Source organism: Podarcis gaigeae (genome assembly GCF_964106915.1).
Source record: "Podarcis gaigeae genome assembly, chromosome: 6".
NCBI lineage: Eukaryota > Metazoa > Chordata > Lepidosauria > Squamata > Lacertidae > Podarcis > Podarcis gaigeae.
The window spans coordinates 37,157,031-37,179,608 of NC_139682.1; the positions used below are offsets into that span (position 1 = coordinate 37,157,031).

Here is a 22,578-nt window from a genome sequence, read left to right on the forward strand (position 1 = left end):
CTCCCCCCCCCCCCCCATGGCTTATAATCAGATATTCTGCCCTCCCGTGAGATACTTGTGGACCACTCTTCCACATGACAGTTTTAAACCTGGAATATTCTTTAGCTCCCAAACCAAACAAGCCTTCAGTTCTGTCTCTTCTAGCAATCCAGTGGGTGATTCTACCCTACTAGGCTAAACCAAGCCATTAGTCAGGGTTACTATTAGTCTCCATAGATATATGTCATCAATGTGAAAGCTAAAGGTTCCTGTTGTGTCCAGCTATTCTGGCTTTCACCTATGAATAATGAAATCTGAGCATTGCTCCTCGGAAGCACAGCAGGGGCTAAACAGTCAGTAGAAAGGCAGAGTCATTAAAACAGCAGATTCCCATTCCAGCAAGAAAAAAACCCCTGACCCCTCCAGTTCTAGCATAAGAGAAGGCATTCTGGGAGGTAATTTAAAATGATGAATTTTCAGATCTTAATAACCTTTAACACAGACTCCTTAGGGGTTTTCCACTACATAAGCAGAATACTTGGGGACAGTGCTGTGGAGAGTATATTCATTTCTCCCCTTGCTCACACCAGATTCTCCAAACTCTTTCATCTCATTTAACTCTCCAGTCCACACACAACTCAGGAAGCCAGCGGTCTTGAAAATAAAATAAACAGTGGGCAGAGATGCTGTCAATGGGCTTCAGCCAAAGATGTGGGATGGAACACGTCCATCCATCAACTCTTCCCATAGAAGTATGAAGGGCCTAGCTGAAATAGCTCTCAGCCTCAATGTAAAAGCCTCAGAGACCAGACCATACGCTTAGCCAAAGATGCACTGGGTTTAATCCAAAGAATGCATTAGGCTGCCAGCCTGAAAGACAGAGCTGCTGTTTTCCCAAGACTCATGAGCATGCTTACAATAACTAACACATATAAATAAGACCAGTATTCCTTGTTGATGGTACTTTAAAAAGTATAAAGAACAGGCCTGACACCAATGTGTTTTGGAGGTCTAGGACAGGCAAACTCGGCCCTCCAGATGTTTTGGGACTACAACTCCCACCATCCCCTAACCACTGGTCCTGTTAGCTAGGGATGATGGGAGTTGTAGTCCCAAAACATCTGGTGGCCCAAGTTTGCCTATGTCTCATCTAGAACATGAAAATCAGAGGCTTTCTCATTCCAACCTTCCTTTTGGGTAGTAGCTGGTCATCAAAAAAGAGTCACCAAACATACAAGAAGGAACTGTAAGTGAACTTAGAACTGGGGTAGGCAAACTAAGGCCCGGGGGCCAAATCCGGCCCAATCGTCTTCTCAATCTGGCCCATGGACGGTCCGGGAATCAGCTCACTATAATGTTCAGATTAACCTCAGGTCTATCCTCTATTTCCAATGTATTCCACCCTTTCCTGAGCCCCCCATCTTTCCATTGTCTTGGCTTGGATCAAGTCTGTCTCTTATCCATCCCTCCACCAAAGTCTATCCATTCTCGAATGAGGTTTGCTGATGCTGGATGGGAGTCTTTTGGCCTTAATTAAAAATTATCATTATTGTATTTTTGTTCGCCACCATATGCCAAGAAAGGGTCCATGGCTTAGGGGTAAAGCATGCAAAAGGTCCAAGTACCATCTCTGGTATCTACAGGTTGGACTGGGAGAGTTCCCTGACTGAAACCCCTGGAGAGTCACTGCCAATCATTGTAGATAATACTGAGCTAGTTGGTCCAATGGCCTGGCTCCGAATTACTACGTGCCAAAAAAGGCCTCAAGGGGACCTGCAGCAAAAATATAAAGCAAATTGAAGCAGCAATGGCAAAGTCAAATGGCAAAGAACAATGACTACCGTAAAGATGCACTGAATTCAAAAACAATTAAAGCTCCAACAACCTCAGCATGATTGCCTCAAGAACAAATATGTGTGTGTGTGTGTCCTGTTATGTACTGAAGTTCTCACCCTGGGCCAGCAGGGGGATACTGTAGATAGTTTTCACTCAGGTCCACATATGCAAATAAGGGATTGAAAGTGACGTTCAGTGATTGGATAGTTACAGAAAATGGTTACTGTTGCGTTCTAGTGGAGCTCTATATGAGCAGGCTGGCTGAATCCTTCAGTTCAGTTCTGTTCTGGCCTGTGAATAAACAAGAGTTGTTTGAAGAATTGCTGTATCGTCTGATATGTTCACCCACAACTTAACATGTCCCAAAGCTACAAGAATTAAAAATAGCTGTCAAATGCCTGGAGCAGGAAGAAAGGCTTGAGGTGGTGCTGAAAAGATGGCAAGGACGGCACAAGGTAGGCAAGGCAGGTCTTTCTGGGAAGAATATCCCACATCCTGGAGCCAGGGCAAGGCTTTTAAGGTCCCTGGAATCTGGGGACATCTTATCCACGCAGAGAGGGCTTTTCCGCAGCCCTCTGCAGTAAATGTTTCCAGTCTTCCTCACTTCCTGTCTTGTGGAAGTTGCACGACGTGCTTGAGAAGCCAGATGGGATCTCATTTTATCATGTTAAAAATAAAAATAAAATAAGACCAATTCCTTTCAGAGAAAGTGGAAACCATTATGCAAACTCTCTTTATCCAGAAAAATTATTTCATTTGCTAAAAAGCAGTTTTATTGTTTTATTTGTGATTTCTTTTTTTAAAAAATAGCCAGCTTGGTTTTGTCTGGAAGCAAAGGCAGGACACAAATCTCTTCATAATATATGACTGTCCACAGCGAGGGGTTTTTTTTTGGGGGGGGGCAAGGTTTGGAAGTAAGTACAGATGATGTAACCCATAAGTGCTGGAACAAATTGGAGGAAGTCACATCAGACTTGTCTCTTGTAGATCAGCCTCCTCTCTGTCATCAGCTGCTCACTGAGACAGAATACTAACAGCCCGTATAACTTACTTGTCTGAGATAAGTGTGGCTGCACAGTTATCTTATTCAGTACTACCAATTCAGTCTGCTGTGCCAGCTGTAGAAGCCATGAAAAGAGGTGAGGCCAGCCATTATTGCTGCTTCTGTCAGTAAACTGACCCATTTTCAGCCCCCCTTGGGAAGACCAACTCTCAGATCATGTTGGCATAAACCTGAGGCTGGGGCTCTCTAGGGCTTCGTTCTCAAGTTTGCAAAGCGGATGTCTATACTTTTTTTAAAGCTACCACAGCTGCAAGGTCAAACTTCTACAACACACCAAAAACCATTGATGACACAACACACTTTGCAGCCTTTCTTTTTCTCCACGCATGCCTTGCATACAAGCAGAACCTTAAAAAGATAACTTCCTGCAGCTGCTTCAATTTTGCTACCTTCTTTTGGGTGCAATGAATTGTTCTGGCTCAGACACTTTTACCGTTGCCAGGGGCTTATTTCAGACTCCGTCTGAAATCCTGGAGGCCAGAGGGATTGGAGCGAGCGGACGGAAGTTGCTGTGCTGCTGCTCTTTTGAACGGCTTGGAATCCTTCCAAACTGAAGCCCCACATTGCCTTACATGTAGAGACAGAGATCTGGCTTACGATATCAGCTTCATGTCCATGCAAACAGTCCCTGCCTTCCTTGGAAATGCACATGCAGGAACAGGTGCAAGATGTCAGTCAGGTGAGCAGAGTTATGCCCAGTTGCAGTTCCTGAAAAATTAATTTCCTGCTGACACCTACCGCCTGTAGCTTAAGGCACACCCAGACTTCCCTCCACCCCCTCTTCTGGTTCTTTAAATAAACCAAATCATCTTACATTCCAGATCCCTTTACCTAATTTTCCAGCTACTAAACAATTAAACTTGTGGTATACAGCAGATATTTTAAACATTCAGACCACTTTATACATTACACATCTATGCTTTCATACTATTTCCCCTTTTAAAATTATCATTACTGTTGCTTTTTGCAAGCATTTAATCCATGTCTGCTGATGTCCCAATTAATTTACAACCGCTGGCACCTAAATAAAAACCATTTTCCAGACTGTTACCCATTCTTTTTTTCTTACTTTGGCATATTTAAATCTCCTCTGAAAGAGGCTTCGCATTAGGATAATTCCCCATTTCAGCCCCCCTTCCTTCCAAATTTCTCTCTGTCTCCACTGTTGTGTTTCACCCAAATTTCTCTATTTTCTGTCTGTACTCATATCTGAAGCTCCTCAAGAAGCTGCTACCAGTTAAGGCCATTTCCAGTTTCAGCTTCTCTTGTCTTAACATTGGTGATTTTACCAATGCTTCCTCAAATATTTTCTGTGTATGCTGCCCTTCAGATTCCCCTGCTCTTTCCTTTCGGATTTTCTTCATGACAGTTAGCCATTTTCCCCTTACAAACTTTCCCTCCTGTCTTTCCCCGAGAGTCTCCCCTGCATCTATTCTTCTTGTTTCCGGTTCTTCTGCTGTGTTGTTATATTGATCCAATCTATTACTGATGGTCTCTATTATCTTAGCCATATCTTTTCCTGGTCTGTTAGTGGGACTGCATATTTGAATATGCCCTGCTAGTTGTCCCCTGTGTTACAGAGGTCCAACTGCCCTCAGCTTGAAGTCGGGCATTTAGTGTCACCAATCTCGTGCCGTGGAAGACGCTTCCAGCAAAGATTCCTCGCTTTTGATTTCCAGGTGTTTCTTGAAGACCTTTTTATGCTGAGAGTCCTATGCATCTGTTTCAATTGATTTAGCCAGTCACTTTAATGATTATTTGTATTGTTTTAAATGGTCTTTTATATTTTAGTGTTGTACACCACCCTGATATTTTATGATATGGCAGTATAGAAATACTTTTGAAGATTTATTTATAAACAAACAAATATTTCAGCTTAGGCCAGGCTTCCTCAACATCGGCCCTCCAGATGTTTTGAGACTACAATTCCCATCATCCCTGACCACTGGTCCTGCTAGCTAGGGATCATGGGAGTTGTAGGCCAAAAACATCTGGAGGGCCAAGGTTGAGGAAGCCTGGTTTAGGCTTTTCCTACTATTCCATGCGCAAGGATCTTTTCATAATGCAAAATTCCAACTCATCCACCCATACTGAGCATATTCCACAAACAGGTTTACTGCTTGGCTCTGATGAATGCTTAAACCAGCCCTAAACTGGCTCAACAACAACAACAAAAGGCATACTGCCCAGGTTGGAATTTAGTTAACTTTGTCAATGGAGATATTTAATGTGATAAATCCTACCTGTACATGACTGCTTCCTACTAAGTCTTTACAGTAGTACCTCGGGTTACAAACTCCACTAACCCAGAAGTAGTACTTCGGGTTGAGAACTTTGCCCCAGGATGAGAATGGAAATTGTGTGGCGACAGCAGCAGGAGGCCCCATTAGCGAAAGAGTGCCTCAGGTTAAGAACGGTTTCGGGTTAAGAATGGACCTCTGGAATGAATTAGGTTCGTAATGCGAGGTACCACTGTATTTGCCAAATTACTAGCCGACACAGAGACCCATTTGAAAGTCAGACCCACACTACCTAAGAATGATAGGCTTGCTGGATTCCTGCTCCTGTACATAGACTCATCTCCTTATTCAAATTAGCTTTTCAGGATTTCAGCCCCAGAGAATACTCAATCACAGCCCAAGTCCTCACTTAAAACCATTTAGCTGTGACTGGAAATTAGCATAATAATGCTTCAACTTGAGCGAGTGGGCATTGGTGGGGAGCAGTGGAAAATACCCGCCCTTTCCTGTCCCTGTATTAGGGAGCTTAAATTATGGATCTAGCAGACATTAGCAGGGGGTATGCATATGGGGATTCAAGTTCAGCCATGCATCTGACAGAGTGGGCTTCAGTCCACGAATGTTTCCGCCGTAATAAATCCATTAGTCTTTTAAGGTGCCACAGAACTCTCTGCTGCTTTGGCTGCAAGAGACTAACACAGCTCTCCTTCGGGGTGTGGGGGAAAGTTCAGCCATGGTGATTTAAAAACGAAGCCTTTATAAGGTACCTTTCATGAATTAACAATTATGAGCTAAGAGTCACAGATGCTGGAAAGCACAGTGATAAGACCATTTAAGATTTCGTTGCTCACCGGTTATTAGACGTGTCATGCAGATGCCGTTCACAACAGCAATGGGTTGCATTTTGCAGGACTTTGCGGTCCTTGCATTCAGTACCTTAGGTTATTGCAGCCTGCGTGGAAGCTTCAACTAGCACACAGTCCATCTCTAAAAACGAGTTATAAGCTGTAAAAAATGTTGCCCAATTCCCCAATCCAAATACAATTACAGTAACTCAGGTTCAAATCTGAGTTGTGCTTTTTAAAACTGACACTTGTCAGTTGACACCAGCTCTTTGGTATTACCACAATGTTCTCTTCCAGCAATCCTCCCCTGATACAACTCTGTGTATATATGCCTCTCACACGGCATATCCATGATAATGATTCATTTAGCCCATTTAAGGTCATCCATCACACGATAACGGCAGTGGACCTCATTGCTAACTATTTTCCTTGGGGGTGGGGGAGGAGAGAAAAGAAAGGCATATCTGATAGTTCTTCTCCATTGTCAGAAGTATTATCAAAGTGCCATCTACTGGCATATTAGATATTACATTTCAGCTGCTGAGCACTCATTTTATGCATTTTGCATGCAATCCCCAAGTGCAAAATGCATGTAAAATAAAGCGTACACAAAATTTCTGCTGTGAGTAATGGCATGACGTCAAGACTCATCGCTCCCAGAGGACTTGCTACATCAATTTCTATAAGAGCTAGACAACCACCCTTATGCAGCTGAAATTACTTTTCAAAGGTGGCAGGCACCCCTTGGTCCACATTGTATGCAAATCTGTAAGAGTTTGAATCTGGCAATGGCCGGACTCCAGAGCCGGACTCGGCTTCATAATATCAGCTCACCAGATTCCTCCCCCATCCTTAGTGGCAAACAAAAAGCATTATTTCTGTCTCACTTTCAGGTGTCTGTTACCAACCGAGTTAACAGGATTGGTTTTCAAAATGATAAATGATTGCCAATTTGCCTCTGAAACAAATAAACACATTTTTGCAAGAACATGCCTGTCTCCTAAAGTAATCCCCCAAACCTATCTCCCAGGGTGTAAATAGATATTATGAAGCACTGGTTCCCAAATTGAGCAGTGGGGTTATTAGGGGTGGGGTGGGGGTGGGGTTGTGCTAATAGGCAGATGGGCAAGAGGAGGAGCTGGAGGAGGGGTAAATGACGATCACTGGATCAAGTTCATCAGTTTTGTTGAATTAATTAAACTAAATAGTTTTCATTGGATTTTGAATACATGTGCTATTAATTGTTCCCGTTTTGAATTTTATCTTCCTTAGTGAGTCGTGCAAACTGCTATTCTGAATAATGCTTTATATGGGGTAAGTTAGGGGCATGAACTTATTGAACAAGGAGGCAGTGGCCTGAGAAGGTTTGGGAGCCACTGTATTAAAGCATCACATTCTGAAGCATATCAAACAGTTGTCTTTCATTGCGCTTGCAGGTGTATACCAAATAATAGTTCCCTATGAAGCTCCCTACATATCTTGGAATCAGTGTAGAGTATTGCCTCTTCATCTCTTTTCTGGGCCTATTTATGTTCTAATGCTGCCATCACACCCACAGTTTTTCCTTCTGGCAGGAACATGTGTAACATTTAATTTTGTAACTCCTATAGTAGCCCCGCATGCTGATTAGAACTGAAAATATAGAAAAACAAATCTGTTGGCTTGTTCAGAAAAATCTGCAATGCATTCATGTATAGTCAATATTTCTTAAAAAACCACACTGCATTTTAAGAATACTGAACAATATTGTAGTTTGCTCCAGCCAAGCAGTCTTCACATGCCACCTGGTGGACACAAAGAGTTATGCCATAAAGTGCATCACACTTTCTTCCCTGCTGCGAAACACTTTGCAAGGCAAATATTATTAGGAGTTTATGCACACAAAATCAGCCTGTTCTGTCGTTTGCCCAATGCAATGCTATTCCACAGCCCTAACATGTCTAAATTGGGCACGGTATGCAACTAATTTGTCCCACCTGTGCATCCCCTAAATCTGTACTGCAGATTTGTTCAACCCTTGGAGCAGATTTGAGAAGACTCTGGGGTTTGTACAGGGAGAGGAGAAATTCTATTGCACAAGAAGTTGGTTGGCTACCACCCACAGTCCCAAACTTATTTAGTCTGTGATCAACTGTCAAATTTCCAGTTTAAACAGGAGGTGTTCTACACATATCTAATTCTGGGCAACTGCTTCACTGTTTAACTAATAAATTTTCTGCTTTGCAATACACAACTGCATCAAACTAAGGTTGCCAACCAGTGTGGTGTAATGGTTAGAGTGACAGACTTTGGCCCAGGAGATCAGAGTTCAAATCCCCACTCAGCCATGAAGCCCCCTGGGGTGATTCTGAGCCAGCTGGCATATCAGCCTAACCCACCACCCTGAGAATAATGTATGGTATGATGGCACACAAATGTTAAAACAACTTTAACATTGGGAGTAGTGCCTCCCAATTATATGACTGCACCACTTTCTGTCAGCGAAATAATACTAGTTTTTAACAAGCAGGCAACTGTCCAGGTTGCAAGAGCTGCAACTAAAAAATGCCATATTGGAACCAAAGCACATAAAAATAACAACTGCAATCTCTGTTGAGGTCAGGGAAAGTGGCGACCTCACAACACAGGCAATTACAGCAAAATGGTTTTTTTAAAGCCCCAATGTGTTTTTAATGTGTTGACAGAGCACAGAGCATTTCTTACTGAGGAGAAGGCTGTTGTATTTTCCATCCACTAGATGGCATGTGAAAACTGGCTACTGGAAGCATCTTAAGCATGGCTCCAACAACCCTATGATCACACCCAGACCTAAAATGTTCATGAAAATAACTCTCTCCACCACAGCAACCCACTGCATTTATAGCCACCTGCCAAGATTTCATCCTGCCAGAGATTCTTTTTTTAAGGCTCGGTTGGACTAAGCATTCCAAAACAAATTGGGGGGAGGGAATCAGTTTGTAATTACAATCCATTGTTGTGTCGTATATATTAGAGATACATTATTTCTCTTCCTCCAGAAATGCCACCTAATGAGGCAGCGGACACTCTTCAGTTAGCTAAGCCGGCTTGCCCGAGCGTCAACTCAGATCTTGCTTTGTTATTTCTGCTGAATGAGCTCTATGAAGCCTCAAAGTGTACACAGCTCAGCCAATTGAAACCAATGCAATGAAGTTATAACCTGACCACTCTGGCCACAATGCATGCTTTCACCTACTCAAGCATGTCCGCCAGCCAGTATGGTGTAGTGGTTAGTGTGTCGGACTAGGACCTAGTAGACCAGGGTTCAAATCTCCAGTTGACCGTGAAGCTCACTGGGTGACTTTGGGTCAGTCAACTGCCTCTCAGCCTAACCTGCCTCACAGGGTTGTTTGCAAGGATAAAATCACGAGGAGAACCATGTATGCCTCCTTGAAGAAAAGGTGGGAAAGCAATGTAATGATCAACAAGTAAGTGGGAGTTGTGAAAAGCATTTCAACAGCATTTACTGCTACAGGTTTCATCACCCTTTCAGCGAAAACCTCAGACCTGAAATCCAGAACAGAAACACTCAAACAAAATGAAAATGTACTAAAATTTAATCATTCATAAAAGCTGTAATTTAATCTGTGACAGTAAAACACAAGAAGCAATATTAGAGTTGGTTTAGTATATTATATATTTTAGCTTTCAAAGCCATAGAAATCAGTTATCCCAGTTTTTTTCCTATAAAAGACCCATTTTTTTCCAAAGCATTATGCACAATTTTAATTAGAATATAATGGCAGAATGAAAATAATGATATTCCGTAACTTTTTAAATATAAAATGAAGTCAATGACTTGGAAAGTTATTTGCTGCCATGAGTTCAAAGGGTAAAATTTGTATAATCGTATCTATCATGATAGATATAAAGTATTACTGGCTGACCATTTTTAGTGCTGGATGGGAGAAGAATTATGGTAAGAGGTCAATATGAAATTATAGTAGCAATATCTAACATCTGAAATGCATCCATGCTCTTTTGTATAATCATACAACTAGAGTCAATTATATTTATTATCACATCTGTTAACTGCTATTGCAAAGGAGAAGTACTATTGTCTTTAATTCCCAAGAGATATACACAAAGCAATTTTATTTTATTTCCTCCCCCCCAAGGGACCTTTGTGCAAACCATTATAAGATCTAAATTCTTCACATAATATATAAAAACAGAAGCCTCTTCGGATATGTTGTTAATTTGTGGTGTAGTTATTTGAAGTCTGGAATGGTGGCACTTTCCAAATTAGGCAACAGTTCTTCATTCCTGTAATCCTGAGCAGAAGAGACAGACAATGAAGAGTCAGCATCCAACTTAGAAACAGCCTCTGCAAACAAGAGAGTACTTAAAAAAATAAAATACACACAGGATTAAAGGTACCTTCTTTAAAAATTCTTAAAAACAAATACGCAGCACATGTTCAGAAAGGAGGACTTGTTAAAGACCCAAGGAAGCTGCCTTATACAAAGGTCAGAGCACTTGTCTATTTGGCTCTGTATTGTTTACACCAGGGATGGGGAACCTGTGGCCCTCCAGGTGTTGGCAGATTCCCACCAGCCTCATCCCAATGGTCAGGGATGATGGTACCTGTAGCCTGGACACTGAGGTCCAGCTCTGAGGGCTTTCTGGAGGTTCTCTCACTGCATGACATGAAGTTACAGAGAAACAGGCAGAGGTTCTCCTAGGTAGTGGCACCTTCCCTGTGGAATGCCCTCCAGTCAGACGTCAAAGAGATAAACCACCATATGACTTTTAGAAGACATCTGAAGGCTGCCCTGTTTCAGGAAGTTTTTAATGTTTGGTGTTTTGTGATGTTTTTATATTTTGCTGGAAGCCGCCCAGAGTGGCTGGGGCAACACAATCAGATGGGCAGAATGTAAATAATAAAATTGTTGTTGTTGTTGTTGTTGTTGTTGTTGTTAGTCCAGCAATATCTGGAGGCCCACAAGTTCTCCATCCTTGATCTACACCAGGGGTCAGCAAGGTTTAACTTGTCTGGGCCAGATGGGTCCTGCTGATATCCCTCCATGGGCCGGATTTCTCACGTGCATGAGTGCGCATGCGATTTTTGGAGTCTACGTCTGCGCAGATGCGATTTCCGGCACTGGAGAAGCAAGTCCCTGCGCCGGTTTAGCACAGCATGTGAGTGGGCAGCTCAGTTCAGGGGTGGCTTGGGGGCCAGTCAAACAACCTCCGTGGGCCACTTCCAGCCCATGGACCTTAGGTTGCGGACCCCTGGTCTACACTGTTTGGCAGCAGTTCCCCAGGGTCTCAGAGATTTAGAATTTAGTTGACTACAACCCTCTGACTCATTTTTAAATTCCTTTCTCTCTCTCTCTAAGAGATGACTGAAAACTGGATTGCTGGGACAGTATGGGAGTTCGCTATGCTGAGATGTGTATGTATGTGAAAAAGGAAGAGAATGTTGCAGCACCTCTTGCATAGCAAACCAGTGTTTATGGTTGTGCTCTCTCTTTCTCTTTCTCTCACACAGACACATGCAGTAAGGATCGGAAGCAAGAGAGTTAAAACTAGATGTCAAAAGCAAATGAGTCAGCAGGTGGCACTTCAACCCAAAAAGAAATGGCGTGTGCAGGCCCCAGTATGCATACTGATGACATAGCCGCTCCTCTGCTCCAAGTCCACTTCCGTATTATAGGAAGGGGGGGGGGGCATGGCTCTCCAAACCACTCAAATGCTGATCCCCCCCCCCAGGTAAACAATGTGCCTCTTTGCAGGATAAATTTTAAAATGCTATAAAAACTCCAGCATCACGTATAATTGAACCTCCCATTAAAAGCCAAAGAAAACATATATTTTAAAATTTTCCATAAAATCTGAACTGACAGAGCCAGCGGAAACGGAAGCACAGGGTAGTGTATAAAAGGAATGGGGAGCCTGTGACCCTGCAGACTTTGCTGAACTGAACCTCCCATGGTCCCCCAACCACTGGCTGCACTGGCCAGGGTGGATGGGAGCTGGAAAGTAACAACACCTGAAGGGCCACAGGTTCTCTGCCTCTGCTATATAGAACGTACCCAAAATGTTAGTATTTGGCAGCTTATCATTTCTTTGCCAAAGGAGTGCAGGTGGCCTTCAGTCCAGCCTGCAACCATTCCAGCATCATGTAGTAGCTGCTGCAGCAAAGAGAGTCAAATCACAAACATGTCCCAGGAAGGTCATTAAGATTTCACCATTTGCTCACCTGGCTCAGAGCTGCTGCATGCTGTGGGTCTAGAGCAGCAGACATGATTTCTTTTTAGGCTTCTTCTTTTCCACTGGTGTTTTTCTATTTATCTGTCTGACGAGATCATAAAAGATCTGTGTGAGAGAGAGGAAGAGAGCAAAATAAGGTGAGAAATCAAGAGATACAGGTGCCGCAGAATGGCAACCTCATGTTACAATCCTGGCCTTAAAAGCTTTCGGCTAAATCAAGTGAGAAATAAATGGGGTGGGAGGCAGTGCAAAGAGAGCTGAACTTCTTGATTTTAGCATGAGCGAAGCAGGGCAATTTATCTAAGCTCCCGAAGGTTTTTGCTTCCTCGCGGGGCTCCCCTAATTGTGGTCTAGCCGCTTCCACTTTCCTCCAGCCGCATCACAAAGCAAGAAGAGAAGGGGGGGGGGATCTCTACACTGTTCCAATTTAAAATCACATCACAACCAGGACAACCTCACACAGACCAGAAGTACAGGTACAAAGACGACGATAACCCAACAGAAAAAAATCAATCATTTGAAGAAGCAATTCTTCAATATGTTTAGCAATTATTAGCAACTCTCCATATACGAATGTGCATATACTGTAGCAACAAGGTGCCAGCATATTAAATAAAGGAGTTTGCTGTTTGTATTTCTCTATCTTCCCATTTGTCTTGTGGTAGAGTTACCATTTCTGAACTCTTATAATACATATATAGAATACTTGCTAAGAAAAGTTGAAAGAGGCCTGGCTATCAAGCATGCAAGCCATTAAGGTGTAAGAGTTTCTTTTGCAAAATGCAAGCACCTAATCTCCATCTTATTTAAATGTAGGGCTGCCATACAAACAAAGAAGCTGCCTTATAGTCAGTGGTGTAGCTATAGCTTGGTGTGTGTGTAAATGCCATGGACTCATCCACTCTGCCTCTTATGTACTGTAGCATCAAACCTGCAGATGAAAGCTGCATACGTCTTTGTCTTTGGTAAAGTCAACTGCGTAGCAATGCAGCTACAGTATTCAGCCTCCTGGAAAAGCTCACTTAACTCACTTCCTCCCCGCAACCCTGTGTGATTTCTAACAAGCTTAAAGTCTACAGTACTTTGCTTGTGAACTGCAAAACCTAGAAATTGGATACTGCCTTGATATTATCTATTTTTTAAACACACACAAGCACAGCCAAGCACTTTCTGAAAGCATGATAAAGCCAGCATCTCTTTCATTCTGTACAATAACACTCTATAACAGCATTTAGGTTTCTCACACTCCCTCCCCACCGGGTTTACAGTTACATGGTTTGATGCTGTCAGCCTAAGGCAAAACACATCAGTTTGTACTCTAGTAAGGTCAACCTGGCTTCTTCTTCGATGCTCAACAGAGCTTGGAAGTCGAAGATTGCATTGGAAAGAAGTGAGAAAAGGTTTAGGGAGGGTCCCGGAGGAGAAGCGCACAGGAAGGAGGAATCTACCATATCTCCCGATGAAAGATTATTCAAACCCTCACACCTTATTGCCAGTCATTTCTAATCACTTATAGATCTCCAAAGTGCCTTTGTGTCAATCCAGCATAGCAGCATAAAGCAGGAAACTATGAGAGGACTGGTCTACATTGCCCTTACTTAAGGAAAACAGACGAACTGTGTTAGTCTATCAAGTATATTAACAGGGTGATTTGGCTTTCCTCCTCCACCCTCCCTTTCCCAAGGATCCAGAACACTGAAAGGGTATCTGGGGAAGGATTGCAGCATAGTGTTAAGAGTAGCTACTTTGCAGGCAGAGCAAGCCCAATCTCTGGCACAGCCAGGAAGGACTGGGGGAGAGCCCAAAACCTTGCAGAGGCACTACGAATCAGTGTGGACCTGGATTTCCCAAACTTGGGTCTCCAGCTGTTTTTGGACTACAATTCCAATCTTCCCTGACCGCTGGTCCTGCGACTTAGAGATGATGGGAGTTGTAGTCCAAAAACAGCTGGAGACCCAAGTTTGGGGAACCCTGGTGTAGACTGAGTTGCATGGAGCAATGATCTGACTTGGTACCTTCCTAAGTTCCTATGACCAGCATGGGCCCGCATGCATGCTTGTCATGAGAACACATACCTTATACCACCTCTAAAGCAATAACTGTCTCTTTGAAGGACACAATCCATATTTTTGTACACAATGTGATTCTCCCCTTGGTAAGGGAAACAGGGAGGATTACAGTCCACATTGAAAGTGCCTGGGGGGCAGCTGCTGTCATTTAAAATGGAGGTATTTTAAAATGGAGGTATTTTCTCTTGGCAAGTGTTTGGCCAAGGGGATTTGTGGGGAAGAGGCAGCACCATTCCCTCAGAGAACATTTTGGACCCTCCCCCCCCACCAAGTCCTCTTTCACTACAAAAGAAAAAAAAAATACCCCCTCCCCCCAAATATCAATGCCTCCCTATTAAAACCATGCTAAGTAAGAGCAATTGTGGATAACTTTTCTTCTAACCATCTCAAGTCAATAAATAGAGGTGGGCTCAAATCTTCATTTAACTAAATCTCCATATCGAAAGTGTGACAAGGAATGGGTGTATATGTTTCATTCAAATGGAATAGTGCCACGTTAAATGCAACAAGATAGAGAGGGTAAAATGTTAAATCAGTATAGCACAGGCCTGGTTCAATGGAGTTTACTCCCAGTTATAGGACTGCTACCGTCTCAGACAGAATAAGGCATGCTAAGCTTTCAGATTTCTGTCTCATTAAAGGCTACTGTAAGGCACAAAGGCCTGCATAAGTAGAGTATTCCTCCTCTCCTTTGATTCCTCTCAGTTTCCAAAGATTGGCAAACCATTTGCTTTCTGTATTGGCTCTTGTTCAACAAAATCAAAACAAGCGTGACAGCAAATTCTTTTGGATGAGAATGGTTTTTGGATTTTTAAAAATGGAAATTACAAGTGGAAGTCATCTGTTGCTTCCAAAACACAAAGTAACGAGGCAACTCTTCATAACTGAGGAATTACGAACTTGGCAAAGTCACAAGAATATCAGAGAATACGCCAGAAACTCAGTTCCCCAAACCAAAACTAAAATCAAAAGAATAAACTAACAAAACTAACATACAGACCCTCTTCGAAACTTTTGAAATAAAGATGTATCCAGCCCTGAAAACACAAGTCACCAGCTGAACATGATGATGTAATTTGTGGGTGGCTGTACCAGATACAGCTGCCCGTAAACAAATGAAGGTCCCCCATCTTCCTCTCCTGGCAGAGTTTACCAACACAGATCAGATGTTTTGGAAAACCTAACTTTAAATTTCTTGAGTGGTCAGGACTTCCTTCACAAAATCAACACAGCCTAGTTAGCTCAGTTATCTGAAAGAGGTAATGGTGGTTAGAGAAAACCAGGCTCTGTGTGTTTTGGGATAAGCAGGCAGGGAATGATGGGAACTGTAGTTCTGCAACTTCCAGGAATCCAAAGTGGAAGAACATTGGCCTATAGCGGCCTTCCCCAACCTGGGGCTCTGCAGATGTTTTGGACTACAACTCCTATCCTCTCCAACAATAATCCATCAGGGATTACTGCAGTTGTAGGGACCAGGTTAAGGAAGCCTGGCTTATAGTGATGATGTTTTATTATTATTTCACACATTTCTTTAATGGCATTCACCCTAACTGGGGCAGAAGAGGGTCTAGGTCCCGCCCCCCGCCCCACAACTACTATTTCATCAGGTAACAGCTAACTAAGTTGTGTTTCCTTCCTAAAGGGTCTTCGTGAAGCAGCTCTGCTGCCCAGGGCAGTTCTCAGTCATTTGGAAGCAGATGCTACGTACTGTCAAATGAAGCACCCAGTCAGCCATCAACTTCAGTGCTGTTGACTTCTCATATAAACTATATAAAACAAAGTGTCTCTTGTGGCACCTTGAAGACTTGTTCAACAGTTCCTCTGGAAATTGTTTTATGTATGATAGGTACTTGAATGTATCACAAGAGCTCATGTGATTCGCAGCTTCATCACTGGGGAGGGGGAGAATCACTCTAGTGGATGCTTCTAGGGCTGCATTAAATGATCTCCCACTTGTACTTTGGGGCTAAAAATATCAAGACCAGGAAAGCAGGGCAAAGAAAATATCCCCACTCCACACCAAACACACAATGGCCAGCTTTTTATACCTGTTCACTGCTGTTTCCTCACTGTCACCCTGTTTGGGCAACATGGAGGGGGGAGGCAGGAGGAGAAGAGTGTCTCTCGACCCAACATGAGCCCATACAATCAGAGACCATGTAGTGAATGCGATGGGGACATGCCATGACTCAGCTAATCGAGACATGACTGTGGGGTAATGATAATGTGGGCAAACAGTACCAAACCAGAACATGATGCTTTCTTCATTGGTCATGGGCGCAATCCCTGCCAATCGATTCACTAATTGCCCTTGTTCCAAAGAGACAAGACTTTCAGATCACCTGCTCTAAAAGAGACTTGAAATGGGGAACACTTTTCACTGCTACCAAACATATTAGCACTAAGTCCCCATTTTTAGCCCTACAAATGTTCCTCATTCCAATCAGTGCCACTCTGGCTTTTTTGCTCTATTACTTGAGTTTCTCGTCTTTTATGCCTTGCTCTTTGCAGAGATTCATCTGCCCTACAGTGCTTACCTAACAGAAACCCCACGGTCTGCCTTTCGTTTAAGCGCATTGAGCTTGCATAAAGCACTTTTCTAAGTGACACGGCTCTAGTTTGAACTCTGGGTCTTGCAAGATTAAAATGCAGTGTGTGGCACACCTATTTGCACAGGTGCTCAGCATGCAAACATGACCACTCACACACCACATTTAGTTCCACAGTAAAGCAGCGTTCGGAATGATTGAGGAAGAGCTCTCGGCTAAGGGATTAGTTTTCTCTAAGGTAACACAATAGCAGAGTGAATTGACATATTGACAGATCAGAAAAGCGAACACCGACACCCTGCAGGTTTTGGCTCAGGTTTTGCACTGGGCATCTCGCTCTGCACAAATGCACTTCAGTCACCAAAACAGCACAACGGCAGGGATGCAAAAACAGCATCTTTTATGCGAGCCTTCAGAAAGGATCCACCGAAACGTAGGCTTTCAATTTGCGCAAATGTTCAGTCCAAGAGGGCTATAGGAATATTTACACAAGGGGATGGTGTACATACATATATACACAAACCCAAGCCTATAAAAAGGTGTTGTGTGCTGCCTTGTGAAAGATTAATCAATAGTTACCTCGTTAACATTGATTTTCGACTTTGCAGATGACTCTAGAAAGGCACAGTTACACCACTGTCTTGCTAAGTTCTGTCCCTGTTCTTTGCCAACTACACGTTCATCTTCCAGGTCACATTTATTGCCAACCAGAATCATGGGAACCTGCGCAGAAAGAATAAGAGAGTTATTAATAGATGGCATTCAAAGCTGTGTGCTTAGTCTGAGCAGACCTGCAAAAATACTCGCTGAGCAACATTAGCAGTCTCTAAAACGAAGGAGGAGTCCCTCCCCCCCCCCCGTTACATCTGGAGCAATTTTCTACTCTTAGTTTTTCATGCTTTTGCTTAACAGATTGATTACACATTATCGCTTGCTACTGATAACATGTTTCAAGAAACAAAAATGTGAGAAATTTATGAATACATTAAAAAAGGAGTTTCATCATATTGAAAAGTGAGGCAGAAATTGACCTTTTCAAAAACTGTCTAACACCAGCAATAGGGAACCTTCCATGGTTGTTCTCCAAAAGCCATGTCCATCTGCCTCACACCTGACATCCTATGAGTCATCGGGGTGGGACAGATACTATTGCTGTGACAAAGAAACAATTGGGAACTTAAAGTGAAATCTCAATTGTTCCTTTTGCAAGCTGAGCTCCCTGTCAGCCATGAACAGCTGATCGGCGCCAAGAGGAAGCTCCACTCAAATTGACACACTGAGGTGGGTCATTGTCTCAGTTTGAAGCAGTCTGCTTTCAAACGACTTCCTAAAATGAAGCTTTCTTCCTCTGCAAAGGGTGGAAAAGGTATGATTTGAGGAAGCAGAACTAGCCCTTCTGAAGGCGCATTCCCAGTTGCCACTGTATTCTGCTCTGGTCAGACCTCACCTGGAGTACTGTGTCCAGTTCTGGGCACCACAGTTCAAGAAGGACACTGACAAACTGGAACGTGTCCAGAGGAGGGCAACCAAAATGGTCAAAGGCCTGGAAACGATGCCTTATGAGGAACGGCTAAGGGAGCTGGGCATGTTTAGCCTGGAGAAGAGGAGGTTAAGGGGTGATATGATAGCCATGTTCAAATATATAAAAGGATGTCACATAGAGGAGGGAGAAAGGTTGTTTTCTGCTGCTCCAGAGAAGCGGACACGGAGCAATGGATCCAAACTACAAGAAAGAAGATTCCACCTAAACATTAGGAAGAACTTTCTGACAGTAAGAGCTGTTCGACAGTGGAATTTGCTGCCAAGGAGTGTGGTGGAGTCTCCTTCTTTGGAGGTTTTTAAGCAGAGGCTTGACAACCATATGTCAGGAGTGCTCTGATGGTGTTTCCTGCTTGGCAGGGGGTTGGACTCGATGGCCCTTGTGGTCTCTTCCAACTCTATGATTCTATGATTCTATGAATCAGCATACCTTTAAAGGGGGGTATAGATCAGTGATTACAGTGATCCCCTTTGAACTTCAACAGAAGTCAATCTCCTGACATCATTATGATAATAGGAGATTGACAGGCGGCTGAACCTACCCACTTGTCAAAGTTGGCCTGTGAAGGGTGGGGAAATTGGGGATCAGGCTAGTGCCTGAATAGGAAATATATATATATTAGAACTGTGCCATAAATCTGTATTATCTGGACACAAAACCCCTATATTCCTTGCAAATTAGAACTCCAAAGTACATTTTGAGGATAAATGACTGAATTATGCATTAGGTACCTGCAAGAAAGTAAGCAAACAAACCATTTTGTACCCGTCTTTACCATGGCTACATCACACTGATAATTAAACCGTCTCACGGCAACTATCAAAGAAATGGAGATACCACAGTCTGGAAGGTTCATTGACACACAATCTATTTCCACAAGCACTTACTTTAATGTCAGTTTCTACAACAACACAGAGTTGACATTTCAAACCCTCAGATAGGCAATAGCTACTTTTCAATTCAACATAATTTATACAACAGGAAGTACATCACTTCCCAAGAAATACGTTGTATGTATTGGCCCCAGTGATTTGCCCTGCTTAGGCAATAAATGCCTTCTCAACTCCAGAAATGGGGCTTCAGAGTCATGAAATGCAAAGACAGCTATGCAATCCTTATGTTCTTATTTTGAACTGTTTGGCAGCGTGCTGGACATTAAAACTTTAATTGCAAACACTGAACACACACGCACAGAGACACATCCTGTTTCGCCTGAGCTATCTAAAAGCACTACACACAGAAAACTGCTGATAATGGGTGTGCACACCATTCTGTTTCCTTAAGTATTTAAAACACACACATGCACAGCAAAGTTTGTACTTTCCAGAAGGAAAGTACCTCATATACTTCTCGTTTATAAATAATTAGCAACAGTTCTAATATTTGCTAAATTTCTGAGCACACTCTCTTATTCATGGATGATCCGTTCCAGGTAAAAAGAAACACATTTCTTGTGATTTCCCCCCCAACAGGTGTAGTTAAATATACAAGCTACTATACAAGCTAATATCCTGATAAAAGAAATGAAATCCATACTTCATTTAAAACAAGGAAAGAAAAACATTTAGCATATTAAAATCTGGAAGCTATCACTTAACACAAAAAGTTTTTTTAAAAATAGTAACTACAGTGTAGTTAGAATGAGGGGTATAATTTATTTGACCTCAAACAGGGTACATGTGTAACCTCAAACAGTGTAAGTTGCTGCATACCACAACGTTTTGACTTAAATGCTAAGAAAGGAATCAGTTTCTAAAATGAACATAATCCCTCATCTAAAAGATCGTTCGTTTTACTTTTTTTTAAAAAAAAAAAACGTAACCAAGATTTGTGTATCAAAGAGGGTTTCAAAAACATTATGGGAAAAGAGAAAAATAAAGCCAGAGATAATGATCAGCAAAGATATGAAAACTGAAAAATAAAAATATGTGGCTAAACTACTTTTAAACACAGTTAAGATCTTCCTATCCACATGCATTGGATAGTAGCTCCCTATTCATCTATGGAGAGATCTTTCATGAATAACTATCTGAATACAATGGGTTGGACAGACATACCAGTTCTGTCCACTGGACTAACAAAGAGCCCAAATCAAAAGAGTAAGTTAGAGCTGATGCTAAAGTAACACTTCCTGGTTAGCACAATAAATTGCTAGGTCACAGGTTTTACAGTGCGAATGGATGTTATGAACTTCTGTGACAGCATTTGCTGCTACTCATTCAGACAAATTATTCAAGATTTCTGCTTACCTGATGACACAGTCTCCCCTCTACTTCCCTGATGCGCTGTTCTGGGGGTTCTCCTAACCCTCCAAGAGCCAACTGGGGTGTGTGGGCAAAAGACCCATTGCACTAGTGGGGGCCTTGCGCTGGCTCCTGCTAGCAGAACTACTTAGCTGAATGCAACCCATTGTGCAGTTCCACCCTGCACATTCACTCGTTACACCATATGGGCTGAGACTTACTTCCTAGAAAGTCTATTAGGAATTGCAGCCTTAAGAAACAGAAAGCTGGACTACGTGGACATTTGGTAGGATCCTGGTTAAATAGGGCTGCTCTTAACATATGTGGTGGTGATGGTGGTATCTGTAAACAATGAAAACATCCATGCGCAACATCACAATCTACAGCATGATGCCATGGAAGTGACAGCATAATGCAAAGCCCATCAGCTTGAATTGCATAGCCACTTAACAGCTGTTCAATAGTAATTGACAGCAAAGTCATCCAGGTATAGATCTTCTGCATGATTACTGGTGGAATCCCTGCTTAAAAGGTGATAAACCATATAGGAAATCAGCTGCCTGAGTTGGCACTCAGTCCAACCAACTGAAAGTCTTTCACATATTACAGTAAAAGATGAACCTAGGCCAAGGGGGCTAACCTGTGCCCCGTTCCCTTGTGTTCCCAAACAAACTTGCATCACCCCTGACTATTGACCATCCTGGCTGGTGCTGATAAGAGATGCAGACCAACAACAGCAGGAGGGTCACAGGTTAGTCACTTTAAAATATGCACAAGTTAAAATACTAAAACATTTACATTACCTCCACTTTCTAGGCATCTAAGCATATTTAAACTATCGTACGGCAAAGGAAGTTTTATAGTACTAAGATTTTTAGTCTCCTAATTAAGTTTGTAATATTTTCTTTAGGAAAAAAACAGTATGGACTTTTGAGCACAGTTATTTTGATTAGCCAGATTATCACACAACTAGAAAACTGTGTTTTTCCACCTGATGGCAGCCAGAAACAAAATCTCTACCAAAGAGCCACAAAACCCATTTTAAACAGCAAGTCATAATGGGAGTTACTGAGCCTTCTAAAAACCTGGCACCATATGTAGCCATTTCAGTGACAAAAGGTTGAGCGGGAGGAATTGGGCTTGTACACTGGCGTATTCTACTAAAAAGCCGCTTCTTATGGGACTTGAACTTTTCCAGAGTTCAGTCCCAGTTTGGGATAGAGAGCATTTCTGACTAACTGTCCAGTAATGTCCATATGAATAGTCTCCAAAATATCTAAATAGAGAAATTTATGATATCATACAAAACATTCTAGAACAGTGTTCTTCAGTCATCTTATTAACTGAGCAAAAAACAGATGCTGGCTTGTTTAGTTTGGGGGGGCGGGGGAGAGATTCCAATGGTTCAAAAAGCAATAACCCATTTACTTACGTCTTCCGTGTCCTTGACCCGTAAGATCTGCTCCCTCAGGTCCTGCAAGTCATTGAACGTGGACTGTGCTGTAATAGAATATACTAGTGCAAACCCCTGACCGTTCTTCATATAGAGATCCCTCATTGCTGTAAATTGCTCCTGTAATCAAATAAAAAAAAAAATGAATTAGCTGTTTAGTTTAATTAGCTGTTTAACATACACACATTAAGAAGTTCAGGTTTAAACAGGGATAAAAAGGTCATAGGCAACTGGAAGTTTCCAGTCTTTGCTCTTGCAGAAATCCAGTGAAAAAAATAAATTTAATTTTAAAAGGAGCCGGCTTTCTCAAATATCCTTCTTTCAATGTTAGAAATTTAAAACAAGGCTTTGAAGTGTTTAGGGCGGCTTCACACCTTACAACCAAATATCTGCTTCTATTGTGAAAGGCAGCTATGTATTTTAACACATACCCCTCCCCTCTCACCTTCCCCGCCATCTCTCTCTCTCATACACCCAGAGCTCACTTGAAACATGCATCAGCAGCCTGGGCCAACACAGTGTACTCA

At 42.4% G+C, this 22,578-nt stretch overlaps 1 protein-coding gene across 5 annotated transcripts in view; it reads right to left on the reverse strand.

The window, feature by feature from the left end:
* Positions 1-9,520: 9,520 nt before the first annotated feature.
* RAP1A (RAP1A, member of RAS oncogene family) overlaps positions 9,521-22,578 on the reverse strand; it is an 89,567-nt gene continuing 76,509 nt past the window's right edge. For all 5 annotated transcript variants that reach the window (XM_083745452.1, XM_083745453.1, XM_083745456.1 and 2 more), the window contains exons 6-9: positions 22,031-22,171; positions 17,395-17,538; positions 12,187-12,302; positions 9,521-10,255 (exon numbers count right to left, since the gene is read on the reverse strand). In XM_083745452.1, coding sequence (XP_083601578.1) covers positions 12,216-12,302; positions 17,395-17,538; positions 22,031-22,171 — 372 coding nt within the window. In that variant the 3' untranslated portion in view covers positions 9,521-10,255; positions 12,187-12,215. The remainder of the gene's footprint in view (positions 10,256-12,186; positions 12,303-17,394; positions 17,539-22,030; positions 22,172-22,578) is intronic.